A 22584-nucleotide genomic window follows, 5' to 3' on the forward strand; every position below is an offset into this window, starting at 1 on the left:
TGCCAGGGCACACTGCTGGCTCACATTCAGCTTGCTGTCAAACACAACCCCCAGATCCCTCTCTGCGGGGCTGCTCTCCAGCGTCTCATCGCCCAGTCTGTACGTACTGCCAGGGTTGCCCCGTCCCAGGTGCAGGACCTGACACTTGTTCTTGTTAAACTTCATGCGGTTGGTGATCACTCAGCTCTCCCATCTGTCCAGGTCTCTCTGCAAGGCCTTTCCACCCTCATCAGAGTCCACAACTCCTCCAAGTTTAGTGTTACAGTCTGTAGCTTCTTCAGGGGTGAAGGGATGGGGGTAAAGTGAGTGTGGGGAGGCAGCTGGGAGTAAAGGTACTGCAGAGCTGGAGATGGATAGAAATTGGTGGAAGTGCAAGAGACAAGAAGGCAGGGGAGGTGTAATTACAGTGGGCTGAGATGCCTCTGCCATGTGGCAAAAACTCATATAACAACATTTTCAGGTGGCTTAGCTGGAACCAAGACATAAAAGTAAATCCCTCTCAAGATAAAACACAGGGAAGTTCCTGAGCAGCGAGGCAAAGGCAGCCCTGATCAGGCCATGCTGTTTGGGAAGCCATCCTTCAGTTTTCCACACTTCTGCGGGAGCAAACCAGTCTACGGATTATTTTAGGACAAGGAAAAGCTCTGTGCTGTTGGATGAGAGGGGCTCAGGGTGGTGAGGAAAGCGAAGGGGACTACAGGTGGCCAGGCAAGGTCATGCAGGTAGAGCAGAAGCGTCTCAGGAAAGGCACCTCTGGTCCTCGTGCACCACGTGAGGCCCGTTGGCTGCTGAATAATAAACATGAGTCATATGGATCCGGATCAGTGCTCTGTGGTCCAATTTGTTCGTAGCAGGGCTGATAACCGGGTCAAGACCTAATGTTACTGCAGGAAAAGGACTTGACATTTCAAAGGGAGATTGGTATTTCCAAGGCTTGTTTGAGGAGCAGTCTCCAGCATTGTGGAATGGCTGGAGCACATCCAGTTCACCATTTATATCAAGCTATAAGGACTGAGTAGAGGATAAACAAGCTTGCATTCCAATTTGTTCTTTGCAATGACGTAAGAAACAGAATGGGAAAGCAGTGCCAATGGCAAAGTGTTCTCCCAGCAATTAAAAGTTTGGAAAATGGGTGTTTTTTGCTTAATGTGGAGGATGTGCCCATTGCTTGCTTGTTCGCCTCCTTAGTTTGTGTAAGAGATGGTTTCAGCTGGTCGTTGTGATACATCATGAGTGTTTTGGAGTAAAACGGAAACATTCCAGGGGTGCTGCTGTCAAGGGAGGACTTAATGAGTGCATTCGACTTGCCTGTGGCTCTGTGGGCTCTGAGGTGGAGGGTGGCAATGCAAGACTAGGGAGGAAAGTAACTCACAGTCTGTGCGAGGTTGAAAAAATGTCAGGTGTACAGGAGTTCAACTCAGCAGCCCCAATCCTTTGTCAGATGTTGCCTTTGGTTTATTGTCTGGCCATGTTCATTTGCGGCTTTGGTTGACTGTTCCTTTGAGCTTAAGAGTCATAGGAAATCTGGGGCGTTTTTCCTGTAGAAGGAAAAAAAAAAAAAAAGATAGTGCTGTGTTTCCTTTTTTTTTTTTTTTTTCTTTTTTTCTTTTTTTTTTTTTTTTAATGTGACCCTGTTTATTTTCAAGACAGTGTTATCTTCCTGAACAGGGAAGGGTTCCAACCGCAGAAGAGCCTTTCTCAGAATCCCACCTATCTTTTAATTGTGAGTTTATGAGAAGAAAGCACTTCTCTTTGCTCTGGATACCATGTCACACATGCACTTCTGGCTGTCCATCTGTCAAGCCACAACCCAACCAATTCTCTTCCTGTGCTTGCTCTTGTGTAACCAGAAGGCTTCACAAACCACATGGTTCAGCCACAGAGGCTGTGTTGGTTGCCCCCGGCCGGTGATCACAGCAGATAGCAAGACCTGCCCTCACCACCTGCACATCCTGCCCCTCACAAGTACACCCAGCAGTGGAGCTGACGTCTCTCGGGCCTGCCTTAATAGTGGGGAAGTTAATCAAAAGTTGTTACTTCAAGTCGCAGGAGCATCAAACCAGCCATTCCTCCTCACAGTCTGCCCTTACAGAAGGGTCAGGAAAGATTGGGAACAGGGACAGGAAAACAAGTTTGCTTCCTTAATCTCTGTTACCAAGATAAAGTATATATCAGTAAGGTGTTTTTTTTTTTTCAAGCTGAGCGTTTCCATCTGGCACCGATAAGAGTTCTAGGAATTGATGTATTTTCCTAAACAGAGCAAGGATAGTTCTGCCCAGCACCAGATCCATTTGATAGGGCTTTATCAAATGATAAAGCTTGAGCTTTATCAGCAAAGTCCCTTGCCACACAGAGCCTGAATAGCCACTTACAGTCCTGTTTGTCCCGTGGGATGAGCCACATGATAGTTAAAGGCAGTGTAAGTGTCGGTGCCCAGTCTTGGGCAATTCCCACTGAGACTTTTTTGGGCACCTGGCTGTCGGGACTGATCTGCTGTGACTGCCTCCAGCCTCGTGGCCATTGCCTTCCTGGCAGAGCTGCACGGGGATTTGTGCTTGCACACAGGGATTTAACCCAGGGCTATTTGCCACTCACAGAGCACTCCAGCACTGCCATGCAGAGCAGCCTTTCCTTTCCAGTTTCCACAGGGAAGCTTGTTTTCCCCGTGATGTCTGGATTGAAACCTGGGACAAAGGTGGGGAGAGCTGCAGGGGTTGTTCTCAAACCCAGTGAGATGCCTCCTAGCCTCGCGTCTACCTGAGTAACTGTGTGCTTCAGATTCTTTGGGTTTATCTGGTGTATATCGCATGGGGATGTCCACACAGGGCATTTCTACTACCACACCAGAAAAACAGTGACCCATAACTGTGATGTGAGGTCCCTGTGATCCATTTCCTCCTTCTGCTCTTAATTAAAATGACAGAAACACTCTGTTCCAAGCCTGTTCTGCCCCTTCACAGTCTGCTGTCCATCAGGAAAAGATCTGGCCGCTAAGTGGCTAGACCTCGCAAAGCTGGGGAAGAAAGCATTTTTCCCCAAAACTTCCTTGAGGACTCTTGGTGGAAAAAACCTGCATTTCTTATCGAGCTTGCCACCCACACACAAAAAAACTTGACGTGTGAGCAAACAGGCAGCAGCCCCGGGGCCTCACCCCCTCCGGCAGTGTTTCTTCATCTCCCCAAGCTGGCCATGAGGCTGGTCCTGCTCCTCGCTGTGCTGCTGCTCGCCCGCGGCGCCGTCCGGTGAGTGCGGCGGGGTTCGTGGCTCTCCCTCGCGGCAGCAGGAGGAGCGGGGGGAGATGCTCAGGTGGCTCCCCACGGCCACGGGGATGCCCAGGAAGGGGTCTGGTGGCTGAGGTGCTGGGGGAGACCCGTGCTTGGACCCAAGCCTCCTCCCATCGGCACAGCTATGGAAGTTTGATTCTATGGCAAGCGTCTGAACTAGACCACCGAAGTGTACCCTGACAGAGCTCACTGCTTGCTGTTACTTGCAATGGTAGCCATGTGTGAGTTCTATTTCAACCATTTTGAACTGTAATTTCCAAAATGACACGTACACCCAAATCCACAAGCTTTCGGGTCCCCATAACATCTGACTGATGCTGACAGTACATGATTTTGTGGCACTGTCGCCACGCTGCATGCACCGGCTTATCCAAATGTGAGGCCAGCCTCTCACCCCCTGCCCATCTCTGCCACCCCTCGCTGGCCAGGATCCCGCTGAGGAGGATGAAGTCCCTGAGGCACAGGCTGGAGGAGCAGGGCTTACTGGAGGCCTCCCTGAACACGCTGCCTTCCCGCGTGGGATCCAAATTCTTCTCCGGCCTTACGAGTGGTGTCACCACAGAGCCCCTGGAGAACATCATGGATGTGAGTGTGGCCGGAGGGTGCTGTTGATGTCCACAAGTCTGCTCATTTCGGGGTGGGTGTTGAGGAGTTCTAGCCCTAGAAAAGAGGAAATTCTGCTTTCAATAGCTCTGCTCCCCTCAAAACCCTCCCTCTCCCCCGTGGCAGGTCGAGTACGTGGGCGCCATCTCCATCGGCACGCCGCCCCAGCAGTTCCTCGTGCTCTTCGACACCGGCTCCTCCGACCTGTGGGTGCCCTCGGTGGACTGCTCCAGCCCAGCCTGCGGTGAGTGGTGGGACTTGCTCCGGGCGAGGGCTGGCTGGCATTGCCCGCGCCGTGCCCATTGCTCCGAGCAAGCGTGGGGCGCCGACACTCCTCCTGTTGGTGCGGGCAGTCATGGTGCTGCTGCGCCAGGCAGACAGCGAGTGGGGAGAAGGCTGAGGCTCTCCCCGAGGAGAGCGGGGCTGCAGGCTGCGGGAGATGCTGCAATTCAGAGCCAGCGGGTGCCTTGAGGCAGCCCCAGGCCTGCCCAGAGAGTGATGTGCGAGGTGAGGTGGGGTGGATGCCAGTGAAGCGTGTTGTCCATTTGCTACCTGGAGCTGTGTAGAGACAGCCCGAGGCATGGTTTGGCCCAGGTGCTGCTCAAATGGTCATTTAGCAGTGTGCTAGCTCTGTACAGCACCGGGTGCCAGCAGGCTAGAAGGAAACAGACCTCCTTTCCTCCGGCAAGAGCAGATATTGCCCAGAGGACAAGGATTTGGCCCATCTTGGGGCCAAAGCGGCCCTTGGAGGTAGGTACCGGGGCCTGCCCGTGTTGATGGCCTCGGGAGCTCAAGGAATCCTCCCGTGGGTTCTGCCTTGGCCCTTCTCTGTGGGGAGGGTCAGCGCTGTGACCAGCCACCCCTTCTGCCCCTGCAGTTGGCCACGAACGCTTCGACCCCAGGCTGTCTGCCACGCACCAGGCCACCGGCCAGCCCGTCTCCATCCAGTACGGCACCGGCAGCATGAGCGGGGTCTTGGCCTACGATACCGTACGCGTGAGTCCAGCTCCTGCGGTGCCCAAAGGGGCGCTGCGAGGCGGGATAGAAACAGGGCAGAGCCAAAGCTTGGTTCCTGCAAGGGGCCGTGTCCTGCATTTCCAAAGCTTCTTCGCTTGGCGGTTCTCCAGCCCTGTCCTGTGCTCTCAGGGCTCTCAGACCTTCTCCCTGTTGCCATCAGCTGGACAGCAAACACTGCGTGCTGTGGCTGCTTGGAGCCAAGCAGGTGCTGAGCAGCCTGCGAGCTGCTTCCAAGCAGGGTGAATTGAGTCCCAGTCATCCACAAGTGACTGGCAGCAGGAAAATGAAAAAGCCTTCCCTCTGGTGCCAGTGCAAGGTGTTGGCGGGTAAACTGGAGCCTTTCTAGCAAGGGTGCCTTTTGGAGTTGCTGGGTGCTTCTCTGTACAAGTCCTTTAGCCCTCCTGTGTAGTCTGAGCTCACTACAAGCCCAGGTAAGGTTCCTGCATGCACGGAGGCAAATCAAGCCTTGCCTGGACACCAGAACATCGAAATCTGCCCTTTTTCTGGAGCAAGCAGCACTCTTTGGGGATTTAATCGAACAATAATCACATCCCAGCCACTGCTGCATCAATAACAAGCAGACCAGGACTAAAAGCCTCCCGGCTCCCCTCCAGCCCCGTCCGGCTCCCGGGGAGGACGTGGGGATGCTGCCTGGGGTTTGGTGCCCTCTGCCGCCGGGCAGAGCGGGCAGCTGCTGCCACCAGCCTGGCACAGCCCCGCAGGGCAGGACGGAGCTGAGCGTTGCCTTGTGCATGCCTCACAGCTGGGTGCTGGCTTATCTCAGGGCTCCCAGGCGAGGACGGAGCATGCGGGGAGTGCTCCAGAGGGTTCCCCGCTCTCTCTGGGGACAAAGCGTGTGTTTTTTTCCAGAACAGAGCACATCTTCTTCCCTTCTTTTCTCTACCAAGGTTGGAAACATCCAGATCAGCAACCAGGCCATCAGCCTCAGCAAGAAGGAGCCCGGCTCCTTTCTGACCCACCACACCTTCGACGGCATCCTGGGGCTGGCCTTCCCCAGCATCGCCTCTTCTGGGGCCGTCCCCGTCTTTGACAACATGATGAGCCAGGGCCTGGTGGCCGAGGACCTCTTCTCCATCTACCTCAGCTCGTAAGTGGAGACCAGCGGAGCCCCCTCGGTCCGCAAGTAGACAGCTGCTCAGCATGCCTCCGCTGTCCCCTCTCACCTCCAGCAAGAGCAGGACGGGCAGTTTCGTGATGCTCGGAGGCATGGATTCCTCCTGCTTCTCCGGCAGGCTCCGCTGGATCCCCCTCTCTGCCGAAACATACTGGCAGATTGCTGTGGACCGGTAAGCCCTGCTCTGCACAACCCAAAGCTTTCGTAGAAGGGAGAAATCTGTCACAAAAGCCAAACGTTCAGCTTAGAAAATTCACAAAATCTAAGGGATGGGGCAGGACCCACGCGAATTCCTCGCCCACACGTAGGCAGAAGGCTCTCTGGGGCTGTTTTCCAGCATCATCATGCGCGGCCGGGTTGTTGCGTGCCCGAGGGGCTGCCAAGCCGTGGTTGACAGCGGCACCATGCTGCTGGCTGGACCCCCCCGAGACGTCGCCGCCATCCAGCGCCACATCGGGGTCTCCAAGTACCCCAGCGGCCAGGTGAGGGCAGGGGGAGAGGATCCATGTGGTTGGGACCGGGGCAGGTCCTGCCTTCACCGGTGGGGCTGCCACTTCTGCTCCCTCCTTGTGGAGGCTCCTTGGAGATCTCCAAAAGCCACCGGGACGTGGTCCTGGGCACCTTGCTCTGGGTGGACCCAGAGGTGCCTCCAGCCTCATCCATTCCACGATTCCTTGAAGGCAGCTCGCTGCCTGGAAGTCACCATCCCCCCTCGGGCCGTCCCTGCAGGTTGCCTCTCTTCACCTGGTGCTCTCTGGAAGCATCGCCCGTGGCGTGCTGCTTTCAGCCCCTCATGCTGCGTTTTCCCTCGCAGTACAAGGTCAGCTGCAGAGCCGAGAAGAGCTTGCCTGATATCATCTTTGTCATCAGGGGAACCAAGTTCCCCGTGCCTGCCAAGACTTACATCCAGCAGGTGAGTGCCTGCCGCACAGCCAGCCTGGGGGCAGCTCTTCTTCCCCCGCCCCAGGGCACGAGGGCATAAGTGACGGATGGGTTGCACCATGCCACCAATATATATATATGCACAGCATTTTTAACTTATTATTATTACTAATTATTAATAGCTCATTATTATTTAGTTATTTAACTTGCTATTAACTTCTATCAAGTCAGCACTTGCTATTAAACTTCCCGGCGATCACCAGCTGTATTTCAAGGCTTCTCATCTAAGCCCTGGTCCATCTTAATGCTCCCTAAATATGGACGTTGGGGATTTTAACACATTAAAAGGATCTTGTGCTGCTTCCTGAGCTTTGCAGCTAGCTGAACGGGGAGAATTCAGGCTCACTGTTTGCCCTAAATTTGCAGATCTACCTAGGCTATTGCAAGAGCGGCTTTGAGAGCATCACCGTCCCCACGGAGCTCTGGATCCTGGGTCAGGTTTTCCTCCGCCAGTACTACAGTGTTTTTGACAGAGCCCACCGCCGGGTGGGCTTAGCCCCAGCAGCGCAGCAGTGCTGAGTGCCCCAGGGACCCCCGCACCCCCTGCACCGAGCCTGGCGTGCTGGGGGCTTCTGCAGCGTGCAGTATCATCGGCTCCCGGCCCCGGTGTCTGTTGACGGAGGAGCGAGTTTGTCAGAATTTGACAAATGATTTCTTTCCGTTGCAAAAATGCAATCCGGATCCTGGGTGGCTTCGCTCGTCTGGCTCTTTTAGCAACGGTTCTGGGCAGTAAGGGGTCTGCGGTGAGAATAAAAAGATTGGAAATTGCTTGGAGTCTTTATTGCATGACACAGTGAAGGGGGAGGCGGAATTTGGGATATAATTGCGCGTGTCCAGAAGGGGCCCTCTCACCCAGAGCCCTGTATATCAGCACATACACACAGGACATACGTTTTTAGGGCACAACACAACCTGCTTGTGGGGCTGGCTTTCAGCTTCAGCTCTGTTCGCTGCTGCTCTGGAGCTTGGGTTGCTAGGAAAGAGATCACCACAAGGACAACCAGGATACAGAATGCTGTCATCTCACTACAACACCATCCTCAACACGAGGCTTTCCCAGTTTAGTTTTTAAATGCAATAAGAGCATTTGCCTATTTGCTTTGTGCGCCTTCCCCAGCAAGAAGGCTGCCATGCCAGCCTGTGGCGATCCCTTCTGCTTCCCAGGGTCTCCCCAGCAGCATTGTGCCCGGTGTGACAAATATTTTGCAAAAAAAAGCCAGCTCAGCTGGTAAAAGGCTCGCAAGGCTTCTTATTTTCATCTCCAGCCTAGCTGAAGAGTGGGAGCAGCCGCCCGGCTTGGGAACATTTCCGTTTTTCTCCGTAAATCCTGGCAGGATGCGGGCAGGGGCAGGCGGCACAGGGCCAGCGGGGAGCGCGATGCCAGGGCTCCACGCAGGGCTGGAGCCTGCAGCTCCCGCTGGGTCCAGATTTCCATTCCAGGGGTCAGCCAAGCCCAGGCTGTTCTTCCTTCCTCTCCCACGTGCAGATAGCAACCATCCTCCGTCCTCACCTTGCTCGGAGCTGGCCTGAGGCTGGTGCTCGCTGGTGCAGACTCTCTCTTTGTTTTCCTCCAGTGTCCCATGCGCAGGACAAGGTGACTGTGCCTGCAGCCACAGCTCCGATGTGGCACTGTGGTGCCCGAACCAGAGCTGAGTGCCTCTGATGCCGCCAGCACAGGCAACCTTTGTGTTGTCTTGGCTGGCAGCATCCCCAGAAACTCTTGCCCCAGTGGGTCCAAGTTTTGTCCCCCAGTGGGTCCCAGTTTTGCAGACAGACGGATGGGGACGAACCAGGACCCCAGCAGCACGGTTCCTCTGGTCTGTGCGGGACTGGGGTTTCGCATCACCCCGATGGCCCTGCACAGGGATGAGGGGGTGACAGAGAAGGAGCCCTGCATGTCCCCGAGCCAAAGCCAGGATCCCAGTTAGTGCTGCTTGGGGAAGGGCTCAACGCTGGGCCATCAGGAGCTGCTGTCACCCTGGGCAAGGCAAGGAGCTGGAAGAACCTCAGGTCTCAGCTCCTGCTCGATGCCAGGAGCAGGGCTGGGAGCCCTCAGGGAAGGGGACAGAAACACCTCCGTGCGAAGGGAAAAGCACCTGGCACCTGTGCTGGTGAAGCTGTCAAGGAAAACCCCGTATTTACCTGCTGGACATCGGTGCATGTTTAAGCAAACACATTCCAGTGCTGCTCCTGAGCCCCTGGCACTGGTGCTCGGTGGAGCCCCTGGTGCAAGCCCCTTCACCCATCACAGGCTCACGGCCACCGCGTTGTCCCCTGGCCCTGGCCACCCCCTGTCCCTTCCCCAGGCAGTGCAGGAGGGCTCGGTGCAGCACCCACTGGGGCTGGGACACCGGGGGGTCCTCGCCCTGCACCTTGCAGCAGCCTGGGGACCGCAGCCAGCCCCACGCTGGCCCCACAACTCCCAGGGCCTCCCAGCAGCACCACAGGGCACCAGGAAATGTTTCTTCCCCAGCCCAGCCTGCGCCAAGCATCCCCACGGGCAGGCCGTGCGGCTCCCCCGTGAAGATGGCGAGCCCTCAGCTTGACATTCCCCCCGTGTCCTCTGCGGACATTGCGATAACGCCCACCCTGCCGTTTGCCTTTCTTATCGGGGCAGCCGGCCAAACAAGCCCGGCGCTGTATATAGGGAGCTCAGCCCGGGCAGCGGGCACATTCGCCGCCTCTCCGCTGGCACCGGTGCGCCTCGCTGCGAAGAGCCACGATGAAGCTGCTCCTGCTCCTCGGCTTGGTGGCCCTGGCCCAATGCCTCCCCTCCAAGTGAGCGCTGGGGGCGGTTGGGTGGTGGGCATGCTGCTGGGGTGGTCCCCAGGACCCCCTGAGGATGCTGTGGGGAAAACTGGGCTGTAAAAGCATCGTGGAGGGGTCACGGCTGGGGTGGCGCACGGCAGGGTTGGGGGACAGCCCCCAGCCATCACCCTGGCCAAGGCACAGTGCGGGTGGCCACAGTCCCTAGGAGGGGCTGCAGGAAGGGGCGCAGAGCGAGGGCACAGCTCAGCCCCCAGCACAGCCCTGCCCTGAGCCCTGTCCCCTCCCGCACCCCAGGATCCCGCTGAGGAAGATGAAGTCCCTGCGGCAGAGGCTGGAGGAGCAGGGCTTGCTGGAGCACTTCCTGAAGCAGCACCCCCACAACCAGGCCTCCAAATACTTCCCCGTCCTCGCCAGCACCACCTCCTCTGAGCCTCTGCAGAACTACATGAACGTGAGTGTGGCACCAGCATGGCCCCCGTGGGGCTGCAGGCCCCTAACTGTCCCCCTTGCCCCCATCCCGTCCCCCCTCCCCCTCCTGTCCCCCTGCCTAACCCTCCCCACTTTGACAGAACGAGTACTACGGCACCATCTCCATCGGCACGCCAGCCCAGGAGTTCACCGTCATCTTCGACACTGGCTCCTCCAACCTGTGGGTGCCCTCGGTGTACTGCTCCAGCCGGGCCTGCGGTGAGTGTCACGGGGCGGGGGGACGCCGGGGACACCCGGGTGGTCTGCAGGAGGTGTCCCCGTCCCTGGGGGTGCCGAGCGCTGGGGACGCAGCCAGCCCCGTGCCGCAGTGGCAGCAGGGTGTTGGGACAGGCTGTGACCGTCCCTCTCCCGTACCCGCAGAAAACCACAAGCGCTTCAACCCCTCCGAGTCCTCCACCTTCGTGAGCACCAACGAAAGTGTATCCATTGCCTATGGCACCGGCAGCATGACCGGCATCCTGGGCTACGACACCGTCACCGTAAGGCAGCGGCCGGCCGGCTGCCCGTCCCGTGGGACACGGGGACACAGGGACACCGTGCGCCCCAACCCAGCCCGTCCCCTTCTCCCTGTCTCTCCGACCAGGTCTCGAGCATCCAGGTCGCCAACCAGATCTTTGGGCTGGCTGAGACCGAGCCCGGCACCATCTTCTACTACTCCCCCTTCGACGGCATCCTGGGGCTGGCTTTCCCCAGCATCTCCTCCTCCGGGGCCACCCCCATCTTTGACAACATGATGAGCCAGGGCCTGGTGGCCGAGGACCTCTTCTCCGTCTACCTGAGCAAGTAAGCCCTGCGGAGCCGCCCAGCCCTGCCAGGGGATGTTCTCCCCTCGGCAGCACGGGGTCCTGAGCCACGGGACAGCTGTGTCTGATGGTTCCCCCCTTCAGGGACGACAAGAGCGGCAGCTTCGTCCTCTTCGGTGGCATTGACCCTGCCTACACCACCAATGGCATCAGCTGGATCCCGCTCTCCGCCGAAACCTACTGGCAGATCACCATGGAGAGGTACTCCTGGCGGTGATGCTGTGGGCGCTCGGCCCCCGGCCCCTCCGGGAGCTCACCCTCTGTCTCCTGCAGAGTCTTCGTCGGCGAGAAGTCCGTCGCCTGCTATTTCAGCTGCCAGGCCATCGTGGACACCGGCACCTCGCTGCTGGCTGTGCCCACCCTCGCCCTCAAACGCATCTATAAAGCCCTGGGTGCCAACTCCGAAGGCGAGGTGAGGCGGGCGGGGAGCACGGGACTGTTGGGGACCCCTTGTTTTGTCCCCTCTGATGGCCAAAGCCAACCGGCTGCTGGTCCCCATGGGACAAGCAGCTGTGTCAGGGTGGCTGCTGACCCCATCCCCACTGCAGATCAGCTGCAGCGCCGTCAGCAGCCTGCCCGACGTCGCCTTCAAAATCAACGGCAAGAAGTTCACCGTGCCAGCCAATGCCTACGTGATAGAGGTGAGCACCCCGCAGGGACAGGGATGGACCCTGCAGGGGGAGGTGTGTGTATGTGTGGGGGTCCGGGCAGCTGGTGACCATCTTTGTCCACGTCTTCGGCTGCAGAGCGATGGGTTCTGCAGCCTCGGCATCGAAGGCATGGACACCCCCACCGAGTCGGGCGAGCTCTGGATCCTTGGCGACGTCTTCATCCGCGAGTACTACGTCATCTTCGACAGGGCCAACAACAAGGTGGGGCTGTCCCCGCTGGCCTGAACGCACACTCCCCCAGGCCAGGCTGGCCCCTGCGCTCCTGCCCCCCCTTGCTGCTGTCACTGCGCACAATAAAGCCATGGAAAAGCATCCGCGTGCTGAGTTTCTCTGGAAAGGGCTGGACCGGGCCCCACATCCCCGCGGCGTGGGCAGGCTGTGGCCCCATAATGCTGGGCTGAGGTCATGCTGGGTGGGATCTCAGCGTGGGGAGGTGACCCCCTGCCGCGGCGGATGCTGCCCAGGAGCGCTGCTGGCTGGGTGTTTATCAGGGACAAGCCGCCGCCGCGCTGGCACGGCTCGCCCACGCCGTGTTTGTTCCTGGCACACAGCTCGCCAGGAGGGCCGGCACAGGACGCTGAGCCCCCGAGAGCTCCTGGGTGGCTCTTCCCCAGCCCCTGGCAAGCCACACGTGGCTCCTGCGTGTGCAGAGGGCATCCAGCACCTCTGCCTGGGGATGCAGGGGATGGTGGCAGATGCTGCCCGGTGCCACCTCCGGGTCCCACTGGTGGCACAGCCCCTGCCTGCTCCCTGCGGTGCCCCCGGCTGTGCAAACACCCCACACCTCGCTCGCTGGGGGCCGGAGGCTGCCGATAAGTGCTGAGCCATGCCACCAACCGGGGTGCACGGGCTGGCTTATCGGGGTGCCTGGCACGCCTCATCCGGAAACGCCTCCGTGCCCTCCGGCATAACGGCAGGTGCCCCGGTGCCACCGCACCACGTCCCCGCGCCATGAGGTGGCTGTGGCTGCTGGGGGTGGTGGTGGTTGCCCACACCCTGGAGACCAGGTGAGGGGGACACCGGCGGTCGGGGCAGGAGGACCCCAGGACCCAAACCCGTCCGTCCCCGTGCTCAGCATCAGCCTTTCATGCAGGGTCAGCCTGCACCGGAGGAAATCGCTGCGGCGAGCACTGCTGGATGGCGGGGTGCTGGGGAGGGTCCTGCTGCAGCAGACCCCCTCCCCAGCAGCCAGGTATCACCCCACTGCTGCCACCGAGCCCCTGGCAAACTACATGGACGTGAGTGCTTGGCAGGGAACCCCAGTGCAGGGACACGGGGACATGTGGGGGGGGATATGGACAGTTTGGAGGGGGGCTGGGGGCAGTGACACACACACACACACACACACACACTCGGTGCCCTTTGTTGGCAGCTGGAGTACGTGGGCACCATCTCCATCGGCACGCCACCGCAGGAGTTCTCCGTCATCTTCGACACCGGCTCAGCCAACCTGTGGGTGCCCTCGGTGTACTGCTCCAGCCGGGCCTGCGGTGAGTGTCATGGGGTTGGGGGACGCCGGGGACCCCCGGGTGGGTGGGTCTCAGCTCTCCCGTCGCTGCAGCCAACCACCGGCGCTTCGACCCGGCACGCTCCTCCACCTACCGCGGCACCACCACCAGCGTGGCTACCTGGTACGGCACCGGCAGCATGGTCGGCGTCCTGGGCTACGACACCGTCACCGTGAGCACCCGTGGGCGAGCCGGGGCATGGAGCTGGGCCGGGGGGTGAGGCAGGGGCATCCCCGAGCCTCCCCACTCTCCCCACCAGGTTGGGAACATCCAAGTCCCGAACCAGGTGTTTGGGCTGAGCCTGTCAGAGCCTGGCTCCTTCCTTGCCCGCGCGCCCTTTGACGGCTTCCTGGGGCTGGCCTTCCCCAGCATCTCCTCCTCCGGCGCTACCCCGATTTTTGACAACATGATGAGCCAAGGCTTGGTGTCCCAGGACCTTTTCTCCATCTACCTGACCCCGTAAGTGCTGACAGGACCCAGGCAAACCCCTCCTCGTGTTTTTGGGGCAAGCTGGTGGCCCCACACAGTGCAAATGATGGGGAAAGCCTCTCATCGAGGTGAGCCCAGAACCCACTTTGGGAACAACACGTGCAGCACCGGGCTCTCGGCAGCAGCCCTCTGAGGTGCACGGCTCCCGATGGGGGGCTGGGGGGCAGCAGCACCCCCAGCTCCACGGCCCTTCCCCTCCCTGCCTCCTCCTGACCCAGCAACAAGCAGAACGGCAGCTTCGTGCTGTTCGGCGGCATCGACGACACCTACTTCACCGGGAACCTGAGCTGGATCCCGCTGACCACCCAGTCCTACTGGCAGATCAAGGTGGACAGGTAGCGCCGGGACGTGGCAGGGGGAAGGGGGCCCTGGCAAACAGGGGGGAGGCGCCTGGCCTCATGGAGCCCGCTGTGCCCCCCCAGCATCACCATGTACGGCCGCCCCATCGCCTGCCCCTACGGCTGCCAGGCCATCGTGGACAGCGGCACCTCGCTGCTGGCCGGCCCCAGCCGCAGCGTGGGCAACATCCACTACGAGATGGGGGCCAGGCGCAGCCCCAGCGGCGTGGTGAGCTCACGGGGACGGGGACGGGGAAGCTGGTGGCTCCCCGCGAGGGCTGAGGCCACGCTGTCCCCTCCCCGCAGTACTTGGTGAGCTGCAGCTTCATCCGGCTCCTGCCCGACATCGTCTTCGTCATTGCTGGCACCCAGTTCCCGCTGCCCCCCCAGGCTTACATCCTCCAGGTGAGCACCAAGCAGGGGCACCCGGCACCTGAGGCCTTGCTGCCCCTCACCCCGTCCCCACCAGCAGGAGGACGGCTCCTGCATGAGCGGCTTCGAAGGCTACGCCCTGCCCACGGCCGCCGGCGAGCTCTGGATCCTTGGGGACATCTTCCTGCGCCGCTACTACAGCGTCTTCGACAGGGCCAACGGCATGGTGGGGCTGGCACCTGCCGTCTGATGCATGCCACGGCGCCTGGCCACAATAAAGTCCCCATCTGGGCAGCACGGGCAGATCCCTCCTGCCCCCAAAGCCACACTGGGCTGGACGAGCACCTCCGGGACCGTGCCAAACCGCCCCGAGCTGGGCTTGGTGGGCGCAAGCAGGAGCAGGGAGCATAAATACCAGGGTGACTTTATTGGGGGAGGGAGTAGCTGGCACTGGCCCCCTGGCCCCACAGCCTCCTGCGCCATGGGGCGGTGAGGAGCTGGGGGACCCCGCGCCCTCCGCCCGAGAGAGCGGGGCGCAGGGACGTGTCACCACCCCGGGGTGCTCGGCACGGCCACCTGCGTGCCTCAGCGCCCCGTCCCCAGCCACGCCTGGCCAGCCAGGCCTGCTGGTCCTGCAGCCTTCCTCCTCCTCCTCCTCCTCCAGGCAGGGTGGCTCTAGGGAGCCGTGTGCCCTCCGGGGCTCTCCCTGCTGGCTGTTGGCACGGCCGAGGGGTCCGCGTCCCCGGGATGCCCCTCAGCGTCCCACCTCGACCCAGGGCTGCCCGTGGGAGCTGGGGGTCCCGTGGCCTCTGCAGGAGGGGCAGCAGGGGGCAGAGCAGCAGCCGAGAGCCCCCCACGGTGCTGGGGGGGGCTCGGGGTGGTGGAAGGGGGCTCCCCCCCAGGAGAGGGGCCGAAGGGGGCAGCGTGCAGCAGGAGCTGGGCCAGGCGGTGGCGGGGAGGCTGGGGGGTGCCGGGGGGCTCCTTGTGGGACGGGGATGGGGATGGGGACGGGGACACGTCGCCGCTCTGCAGTGGGAGCTGGGTGTCTGCGGTGGAGGGAGAGATGCTCCTGGTTAACATCACCACCGGCCCAGTGTCCCTGGGGTGGAGGGGGGGGGGACACAAAAGCCACAGCACAAACGGGTGCCGAGCCCCCGGTACCTTGGCAGGCGGGGCAGCAGGCAGCAGGCAGCGCAGGGGGCTCGGTGCAGGCGTGGGGGCACGGCCTCTCCTCGCAGCTCACCTCCCCGAGCTGCAGCGGCAGGAGGAGGAGGAGGAGGAGGAGGATGAAGAGGAAGGAGGCAGGGGAGAGCCGCCCGCTCCCCGGCACAGCCCCACGGGTGCCCCGCGGGCTCACCTGGCACGTGCAGCGGGTGCAGGGCTGTCCCTCGGGGCTGAAGGTCTGCCCGTTCACCACCTTCCTGCCCTCGTAGTTGCAGTCTAGGGGTGCCGGGGAGGGGGGGCAGCAGCGCTCAGAGCGGGGCGGGGGGGCACCGGCAGGGTGGGGGCCGCGGTCCTGTGCCCCCTCCCCGGGCTCTCACCGTTACAGACAGGGCAGCACTCGCCCTCGGGGTGGAAGGGGTAGGTGCAGAAGATGGCACAGTCCACGGGCGAGCAGGCCACCGAGCCCAGCTGGCAGGGAGAGACGCGAGGGCTGGGCGTTAGCGCGGGTTTGGGGAGGGGGGGGAAGCCCCCAGAGGCTCAGCGGCTTCGTCCTACGATGGGAAAAAGCCAGAGGGACGGGAGCCAAGAGCATCCTGCAGCACCCGGACCCTCTGCTCCGGGCCAAAAGTGCTGCACCGGTGCCGTGGGCTCGGCCCCCACCCTGGGGAAAGGCACCCACCCCAAAACCTGGCCGCCGCAGCCCTCACCAGGCAGATGCAGCTGAGGCAGGGGTCCAGGAGGGACGGGAAGGTCTCGTTGTTGTAGAAGATCTGTCCCATGTAGGTACATCCTGCCGGGAGGAGAGCAGGCTTGCAGCCCTGGAGACCCCCAGGCTGGCTGGCTGTTGGGGGCAGCCTCACCCCGGCCCCCCCCAGTGTCCCCCCGGTCCCTGTCACCTGCCGAGCAGTCGGGGCAGCACTGCCCGGGGATGTGGATGGGGTAGGGGCACGTCTCCACGCAGTCCGTCCTCTTGCAGCTCACCGAGCCATCAGCCTGCGGGGGGGAGAGGCACGTGGCAGGGACCTTGGGCCCGTGCTGGCAGGCTTAAACCCCAAACTGATGGGTTTAAACCCCAAATCGAAGGGGCAAAAGCCCACGGAGCTGGGGAGCTGCCAGGGACCACGGCCACGAGCAGCCTGGTGTCCCGAGGGAAGGGCTGGTGTCCCGGGAGCCCGGCTGGAGGAGAGGCAGAGGCAGCATGTTTGAGGCAGGAGGCAGCCGGAGAGGGACTTGGCTTCGGTGTCTAAACCTCTTTCCTTCCCAGAGCTGGTCTCTCCACGCCCCGCACGCCCAGGGATGCAGGGGATGGGGACGGGGACGGGTAGGAGGAGTGAAGCAGAGCAGGTTCTCATTCACCTGGCAGATGCATAACTCACAGGGATCGCCCGGAGACCAGATCTGTCCGACGGGAAACTCGACCCCGTTGTCATCCACGAAGCAGCCTGGGGAGGACAGAGACCCGGGTGGGGACAGGGACACCCACAGGGATGCGGGCACCCAGCCCACCAGCCTCTCCGTGCACGTGGGTAGTGCACGAGCCCGCTCCCTGCCCAAAACCCCATGACTATGCCCCCAAACGCCCATCCCATCCCCGTGTGTCCCCACATGCAGCTCCCCCAGCCCGCAGGGACCCCCGTGCTGGCTCACCCGAGGGGCGCGGGGGGTCCCGGCAGGTGAAGCAGCACTGCCCGGGCCGCAGGTGCCGCTGGTGCTGGGGGCAGTCCAGCGCCGGGCAGGGAGCGAAGGAGCACTCCACCTCGCCACCCTGCAGAGACGGGGACACCTCACGCAGCAGCTCCGTGCTGGGGCCACCCGTCCTGCCCGCGGCGTCCCCTCCACCCCACGGGACACCAGACAAAGGCCGGGCCCCCCGGCAGGTTGCTGTGGCGTCCCCAGACCCACCCGGCAGACGCAGGTGGTGCAGTCGTCCTCGTCCAAGCTGAAGTGGGCTCCGTGCACGTAGGTGCGGCCGCGGAAGCTGCACTTTGCTGGGGAGGAGAGAGGCGCTGAGGGCAGGGCTGGGATGGGGAGCAGAGCACGGTCCTGCCTCGCCACGACCCCATGGCCCATCCCCAGCAGCGCCACCCACAGCCCCTCGCCCCCCGCCGCCTGGGGGTCCCACCTGGCTGGCAGGAGCAGCAGTCGGGCGGCGAGGCGCTGGGGCAGGAGCCCGGGGGGCACTCGGGGGAGATGCAGGAGACGTTTCCAGCCTGTGGAGCAGAGCAGAGCCCGGCGAGGTCATGGGGAGGCAAGTGTCTGCCCCACGAACTCCAGTCCATCACCCCAGCAGGGCCTGGCAGCGCTGGACACCACCACGGTGACAATTTTGGGGAGCTGCTCCTCAAGGGAAGAAAATGGCTTTGTCTTCCTGACGCTGAGCACAACGGGGACCTGCCGCCGATGGGGGTGATGCTTCCAAAACACCCACCCCCATCTCAACCTGCAGCTCCCATTTTGGCCCCTGCCCCACAGCTCCGGAGCCGCCTCCCCGAGCACTGTGACACCTCCCCAAAACGGGCACCCGGTGCCGACAAAGCCCAGACCGAGGCATCCCAACAGTGCCATGAGGGATGGGAGCCGGGCCCCGCTCCCAGCCCACCCCCCTGCAGCACGGCGTGGACTCACCAGGCACACGCACACGGTGCAGTTGCCATCTGACGGGGAGAAGACGTCGCCCTCGGCACGGGCCACCCCCTCGTGCAAGCAGCCTGCAAACCAGAGGAGGGTCAAGGGGGGGCCCGTGCTGGGGCGCAGAGCTGGGGGCTGCCGGGGCTCACCTGTGCAGCTGGGGCAGCAGCCCCCAGCCGGGGCGGGCAGCGGGTGGGAGCAAGGCACGGGGCAGCTGATGGCCTCGCAGAGCACTCGTCCTCCCTGCGGGGGCAAGCACAGCTCAGCGCCACGGCCAGCTGGCACGGCGAGCAGCGGCACGGGGAGAGAGGGAGCTTACCTGGCAGGCACAGCTCCGGCACCCCGGCTCCATCCAGCGAGTGCCCGGCTCCCGGAGGGTTCCCCGGTACCAGCAGCGAGGGGCTGGTGCAACCGTACCGGGGGCTCCCTCCCCGCGTGGGGACAGCTCGGTGGCCGGGGACACGGTGGTGGGTGAGGAGGGAGGAGGTTGGGTGCCCGGAGGTGCGGCGGGGAGGTGGGAAGAGGGAGAGCCCCTGGGGACCAGGAGGGGTCCCCCAGGGCCGGGGGGGAGCAGGACGAGCGTGGGGGGATGCTGCAGGGACTGCAGGATGGGTGAGGGCGCCAGGATGGACTTGGGGAAGCCTAGAAAGGAAGGAGCGGGCATCACTCAGGGAGCACGTGGGGTCCTGCTCGCCTGCCCTGGCAAGAGGAACCACCAGTTACCTTCGCAGGAGACCCTGTCACCGCTCAGCCGGTACCCGGGGCGGCAGGAGCACAGGTAGCTGCCTGGGGTGTTGTGGCAGGCGTGCTGACAGGCGCGTCTGTCTCCCGGCCGCCGGCACTCGTTGACATCTGGGGAACACGAGGACTCATCGGTGCCCGGGCAGGAGGCAGGAGCCGGCTCACGGGGGAGAGAAACCCCCTCCAGCGCGACGCTCGGGGGTGCCCGCTGTGCCATCTCCTCGGGCACGGCCCAAGCAAGGACGAGGAGGTGGCGGCAGCACCGTGCCGACGGCCACCTCGTCCCCGCAGCCTGGGGCTCGTCACGACACGGAGAGGGGCCGGCGTGCAGCGCTCACCCACGCAGGAGTGCCGGTTCCCGTGGAGGTGGTAGCCGGGCCGGCAGGAGCAGCGGTAGCTGCCCACGCTGTTCTTGCAGCGGTGCTGGCACGGCGTGGCCAGGCACTCGTCCGTATCTGCCGGGCAGAGGCTGAGGCTCGGCGGGCCCAGCTCGGCCCCGCTGGCCCCCGCCTGACCCCCGGCCCCGCGCACCCTGGCAGCTGTGGCGGTCGGCGGAGAGCTGCATGCCGGGGCCGCACTCGCAGACGAAGCCGCCCTCGGTGTTGACGCAGAGCCCCTCGCAGGCGGCGCTCAGGCACTCGTCAATGTCTGGGGGCGAGGGGGGACATCTAGGAGCCGGGGGACGCCGCCAGCCCCCCCCCGCGCCTCAACAACCCGCCCGGCTCACCGGTGCAGCGGATGCCGTTGGCCGTCTCCACCATGGAGAAGCCGAGGGGACAGACGCGGGCCACCTCCTGGCACCCACCGTGGTTACAGGAGAGGTCGCAGCCGTACTCCCCGCACGTCCCCGGGGGCTCTGAAAGGCAAGCAGGGGCTCCGCGGGGCACCGGGGCCACCCCTGGAACCCTCCCACGCTCCCCCCTCCAACCCTGCGGCACCACAGCACTCGCTCCTGCCCCAGGAGGGGATAGGGACCCTACCTGGGCAGGTGATGCCCTGCTCTCCATCCGGGCACGAGCAGAGGTTGGGGGCGATGCAGAAGCCGCTGCCACAGCCGAAGGGGCAGAGAGCTGCAGGGCACGGGGACAGGGCAGCGGTCAGGGGCGCGGGGACCCCCCAGCCCCATCCTGGGGAGCGCGGCGGGGCCTGGGGTGCCTGTACTCACGCAGGGTGCACTGCCCGCTGCCCGGAGCCAGCATCCAGCCGGGGCAACATCCGCTGCCGAAGCCCGAGAAGCAGACGTGGGGCCCCACGCGGCGCCTGAGCGAGGGGCAGAGGCAGAGGGGCCGAGCCCATGAGGACGGGGAGGGGGACGCACGTGGGAGCGGGCACCCACGTGCCCACAGACGCCCCATCCCATGCAGTGTGAAGGCGGGCTCGGGGCGCACCAGGGCATGGAGTGAGCCCCCAGCGAGATGGGACAGCCGGAGAGGACTCGCACCCCAGCTGGTCCAAGCGCCCCAGCGCGTGGTGACAGGGGAGAAACATCCCCGAGGAGCACGGGGACACGGGTGGTGAGCCCCACGCGAGGCTCACGCTCTCCTCGCCCCCGTGCAGACGGAGCCACGAGCGGGTGCCAGCCCCAGGACGGGACGGGGAGCCCCGAAGCCAGCCGAGGGCTCGGCGTGCCACCGCTCCCAGGTGCAGCTGCGAGAGGGAGAAGGGAAAAAAAAGAGGGGGGACCCGGCTACCTCTCCACGGCAAAGCTGGCTGGTTTCTTCCTCCCGGGGTACACCCTGCCCTGGCCGCCCGGGAGGAACAGGGACACACAGGCAGCCTGGACGAGCAGCTCGAGCAACATGACAGGCGGCTCCAGCACGCTCGCAGCGCTGCCTTCCTGCCTGCCTTCCTGCCTGCCTGCCTTCCCCGGCGGCACGGCGCGGCACGGCGCGGCACGGCACGGCACGGCACGGGCGCCTACCGCATGCTGGCCCTTGGCCCTGCTCCTCCTCCCGCCCGCCGGGCCGGGAACAATGCGGGGGGTGGAGGGAGGCGAGAGCGGGGAGCGCCGGGGGGGACCCGGCTCTCCTCCCACCCCGCGCGTGGGGATGCTCACCCAGCGCCTCCCCGGCTCGCCGAGCCCCCGCGCTCGCCCCCGGCTCGGTGACACCGCCGTGTCCCCCCCCGGGATGGGGTCCCCGAGGCCGCCTGCATGGAGAGGGAGCAGGGGGGGAAGCGAGCGAGCGGCGAGCGTCCCCCCTTCTCTCCTTTCCCACATCTGGCAAAGCTCCGGCCTGGCCTCTCCCCACCCCTCCTCCTCCTCCTGGCGGCACTGGGCTGCCTTCCCAGCCCTGCGCGGGGACCCACCAAAGAGGAGCACGCAGCAGATAAAGGGGCCAAAGTGGAGCGGGGCCGGTGGGGAAGGGCGCAGCGAGGGGCGAGGGGCGCTGCGGGGCCCCCCCCGGCACGGCGCGCATCCCCCCATGGCCCTCGCCCCGAAGCGAAGGTCGCGGGCAGGTAAATGATTGAGCAGGGAGCAAAGGGCTGGGCGGCTGGCCCCTGGTCACAAGGGGTCAGTCCCTGTGGTGACAGCAGCCTCCCGCTGCCCACAGCTCCGTGCCAGCCCTAAAAACCTTCCCGGGGTTGCCCAGCCATGGGCAGGACCCTTCCCTGGTGGCATCGCCCTGAGCACGGTCACCCCATGCACCAGCATTGTGGGGTGCACGGCTCTGGGGTGCCACATGCAGGGGATGTGGAGGGGTAAATATGGAGCAGGGGTTTTAAGCCTGGGATGAGGGCCATGCACCAAATTTGCCAAAATCCCTGCTGCGGGGAGGCTGGCAGTGTCTGCACCTGCAGCCCCGCGCTGCTCAGGGTGCTGGGGAGCTGGGAAGGAGAAGAGGGCTCAGCCCCGTAGGCCAGGGACTGGAGCAGCTCTGGGCAGGCAAAAGGAGCTCCCAAGCTAATGAAAGGCGCCTGCTCCCAGGGAGCACGAGCACACGCTGCAGGCTTGCTGCAGAGGGTCACAGTCCACTTCCCCCCTCCTAAACACAGGCAGAGATGGCCAAATATAGCCTCCACGTGAATTCCTCAAAGAAAGCAGGGCTTGCCCAACAGCTCAGACCTGCTGAAAGCCCAGCTCCCGTTTCAGCACAGGCTCGCCTTTCAGGATGCTGCCCAACGTCTTTGGCAGTGCTGCTGGAGGAAAGGAAGAATTTGGGAGAAAACCTGTCCTGGGATCCTGGCTTCCTTCTCCCCTCTTGCTGTGGCCCAGATCTCACCGAGCACAGGCTGGGAGCTCCCTCCCCATGGAGCTCCCAGGCTCCAGGTCCCCATTCCGTTACGGATGGGATGCACACACCAAGCGAGGTGCAGCCCAGCACGGCTGGACCCAAGCAGAGGCCCAGGATAACCCCAGCACAGCCAACACCACGGGGAAAAGGGCAGCCAGGGACTGCCCCAGCCCCCTCCTGGGCATTTTGGCAGCGCTGCAGGGATCGTTGCAGCAGCAAGCCCGGGCAGCCCCTGGCTTGGACAGGTTAGAGCTGCGTGGAGCCTGGGAGGATAATTATTAATCTGTATTTTAAGCAGAGGGAGCTGCCACCCAGGGGAGCGAGCTGCTTTCCTGCATGCCCACGCAGAAGGGCTGGCAGTGCTGAGCTGGGCAGCTGGGAAGGGCAGGAATCCCATC

At 63.1% G+C, this 22584-nt stretch overlaps 4 protein-coding genes across 4 annotated transcripts; 3 read left to right on the forward strand and 1 right to left on the reverse strand.

Annotated features, from left to right (window-relative positions):
* Positions 1-3189: 3189 nt before the first annotated feature.
* LOC311210165 (pepsin A-like) lies at positions 3190-7500 on the forward strand (the record flags this gene model as incomplete). Its single annotated transcript, XM_084287955.1, has 9 exons — positions 3190-3242; positions 3713-3869; positions 4014-4131; positions 4765-4883; positions 5813-6012; positions 6095-6211; positions 6377-6521; positions 6854-6952; positions 7348-7500. The coding sequence occupies 9 exons, from the start codon at positions 3190-3192 to the stop codon at positions 7498-7500; spliced, it is 1161 nt and encodes a 386-aa protein (XP_084144081.1).
* A 2203-nt stretch (positions 7501-9703) lies between these two features.
* On the forward strand, positions 9704-11938 carry LOC311210166 (pepsin A-like; the record flags this gene model as incomplete). Its single annotated transcript, XM_084287956.1, has 9 exons — positions 9704-9759; positions 10045-10201; positions 10320-10437; positions 10600-10718; positions 10823-11022; positions 11127-11243; positions 11316-11454; positions 11591-11683; positions 11789-11938. The coding sequence occupies 9 exons, from the start codon at positions 9704-9706 to the stop codon at positions 11936-11938; spliced, it is 1149 nt and encodes a 382-aa protein (XP_084144082.1).
* A 1007-nt stretch (positions 11939-12945) lies between these two features.
* On the forward strand, positions 12946-14670 carry LOC311210167 (pepsin A-like; the record flags this gene model as incomplete). Its single annotated transcript, XM_084287957.1, has 8 exons — positions 12946-12951; positions 13086-13203; positions 13275-13393; positions 13481-13680; positions 13929-14045; positions 14133-14277; positions 14355-14453; positions 14521-14670. 8 exons carry the CDS (start codon positions 12946-12948, stop codon positions 14668-14670), a joined length of 954 nt encoding a protein of 317 aa, XP_084144083.1.
* Positions 14671-15095: 425 nt separating this feature from the next.
* Positions 15096-20754, reverse strand: VWCE (von Willebrand factor C and EGF domains; the record flags this gene model as incomplete). Its single annotated transcript, XM_084288475.1, has 20 exons — positions 15096-15466; positions 15582-15672; positions 15778-15860; positions 15962-16052; positions 16292-16374; positions 16481-16577; positions 16941-17026; positions 17232-17349; positions 17487-17572; positions 17707-17794; positions 18210-18292; positions 18362-18455; positions 18532-18854; positions 18936-19064; positions 19265-19408; positions 19485-19601; positions 19681-19809; positions 19934-20023; positions 20119-20213; positions 20645-20754. 20 exons carry the CDS (start codon positions 20752-20754, stop codon positions 15096-15098), a joined length of 2508 nt encoding a protein of 835 aa, XP_084144601.1.
* Between the last annotated feature and the right edge of the window lie 1830 nt (positions 20755-22584).

The sequence above is a fragment of the Netta rufina genome, assembly GCF_964035555.1.
Source record: "Netta rufina genome assembly, chromosome: 5".
NCBI lineage: Eukaryota > Metazoa > Chordata > Aves > Anseriformes > Anatidae > Netta > Netta rufina.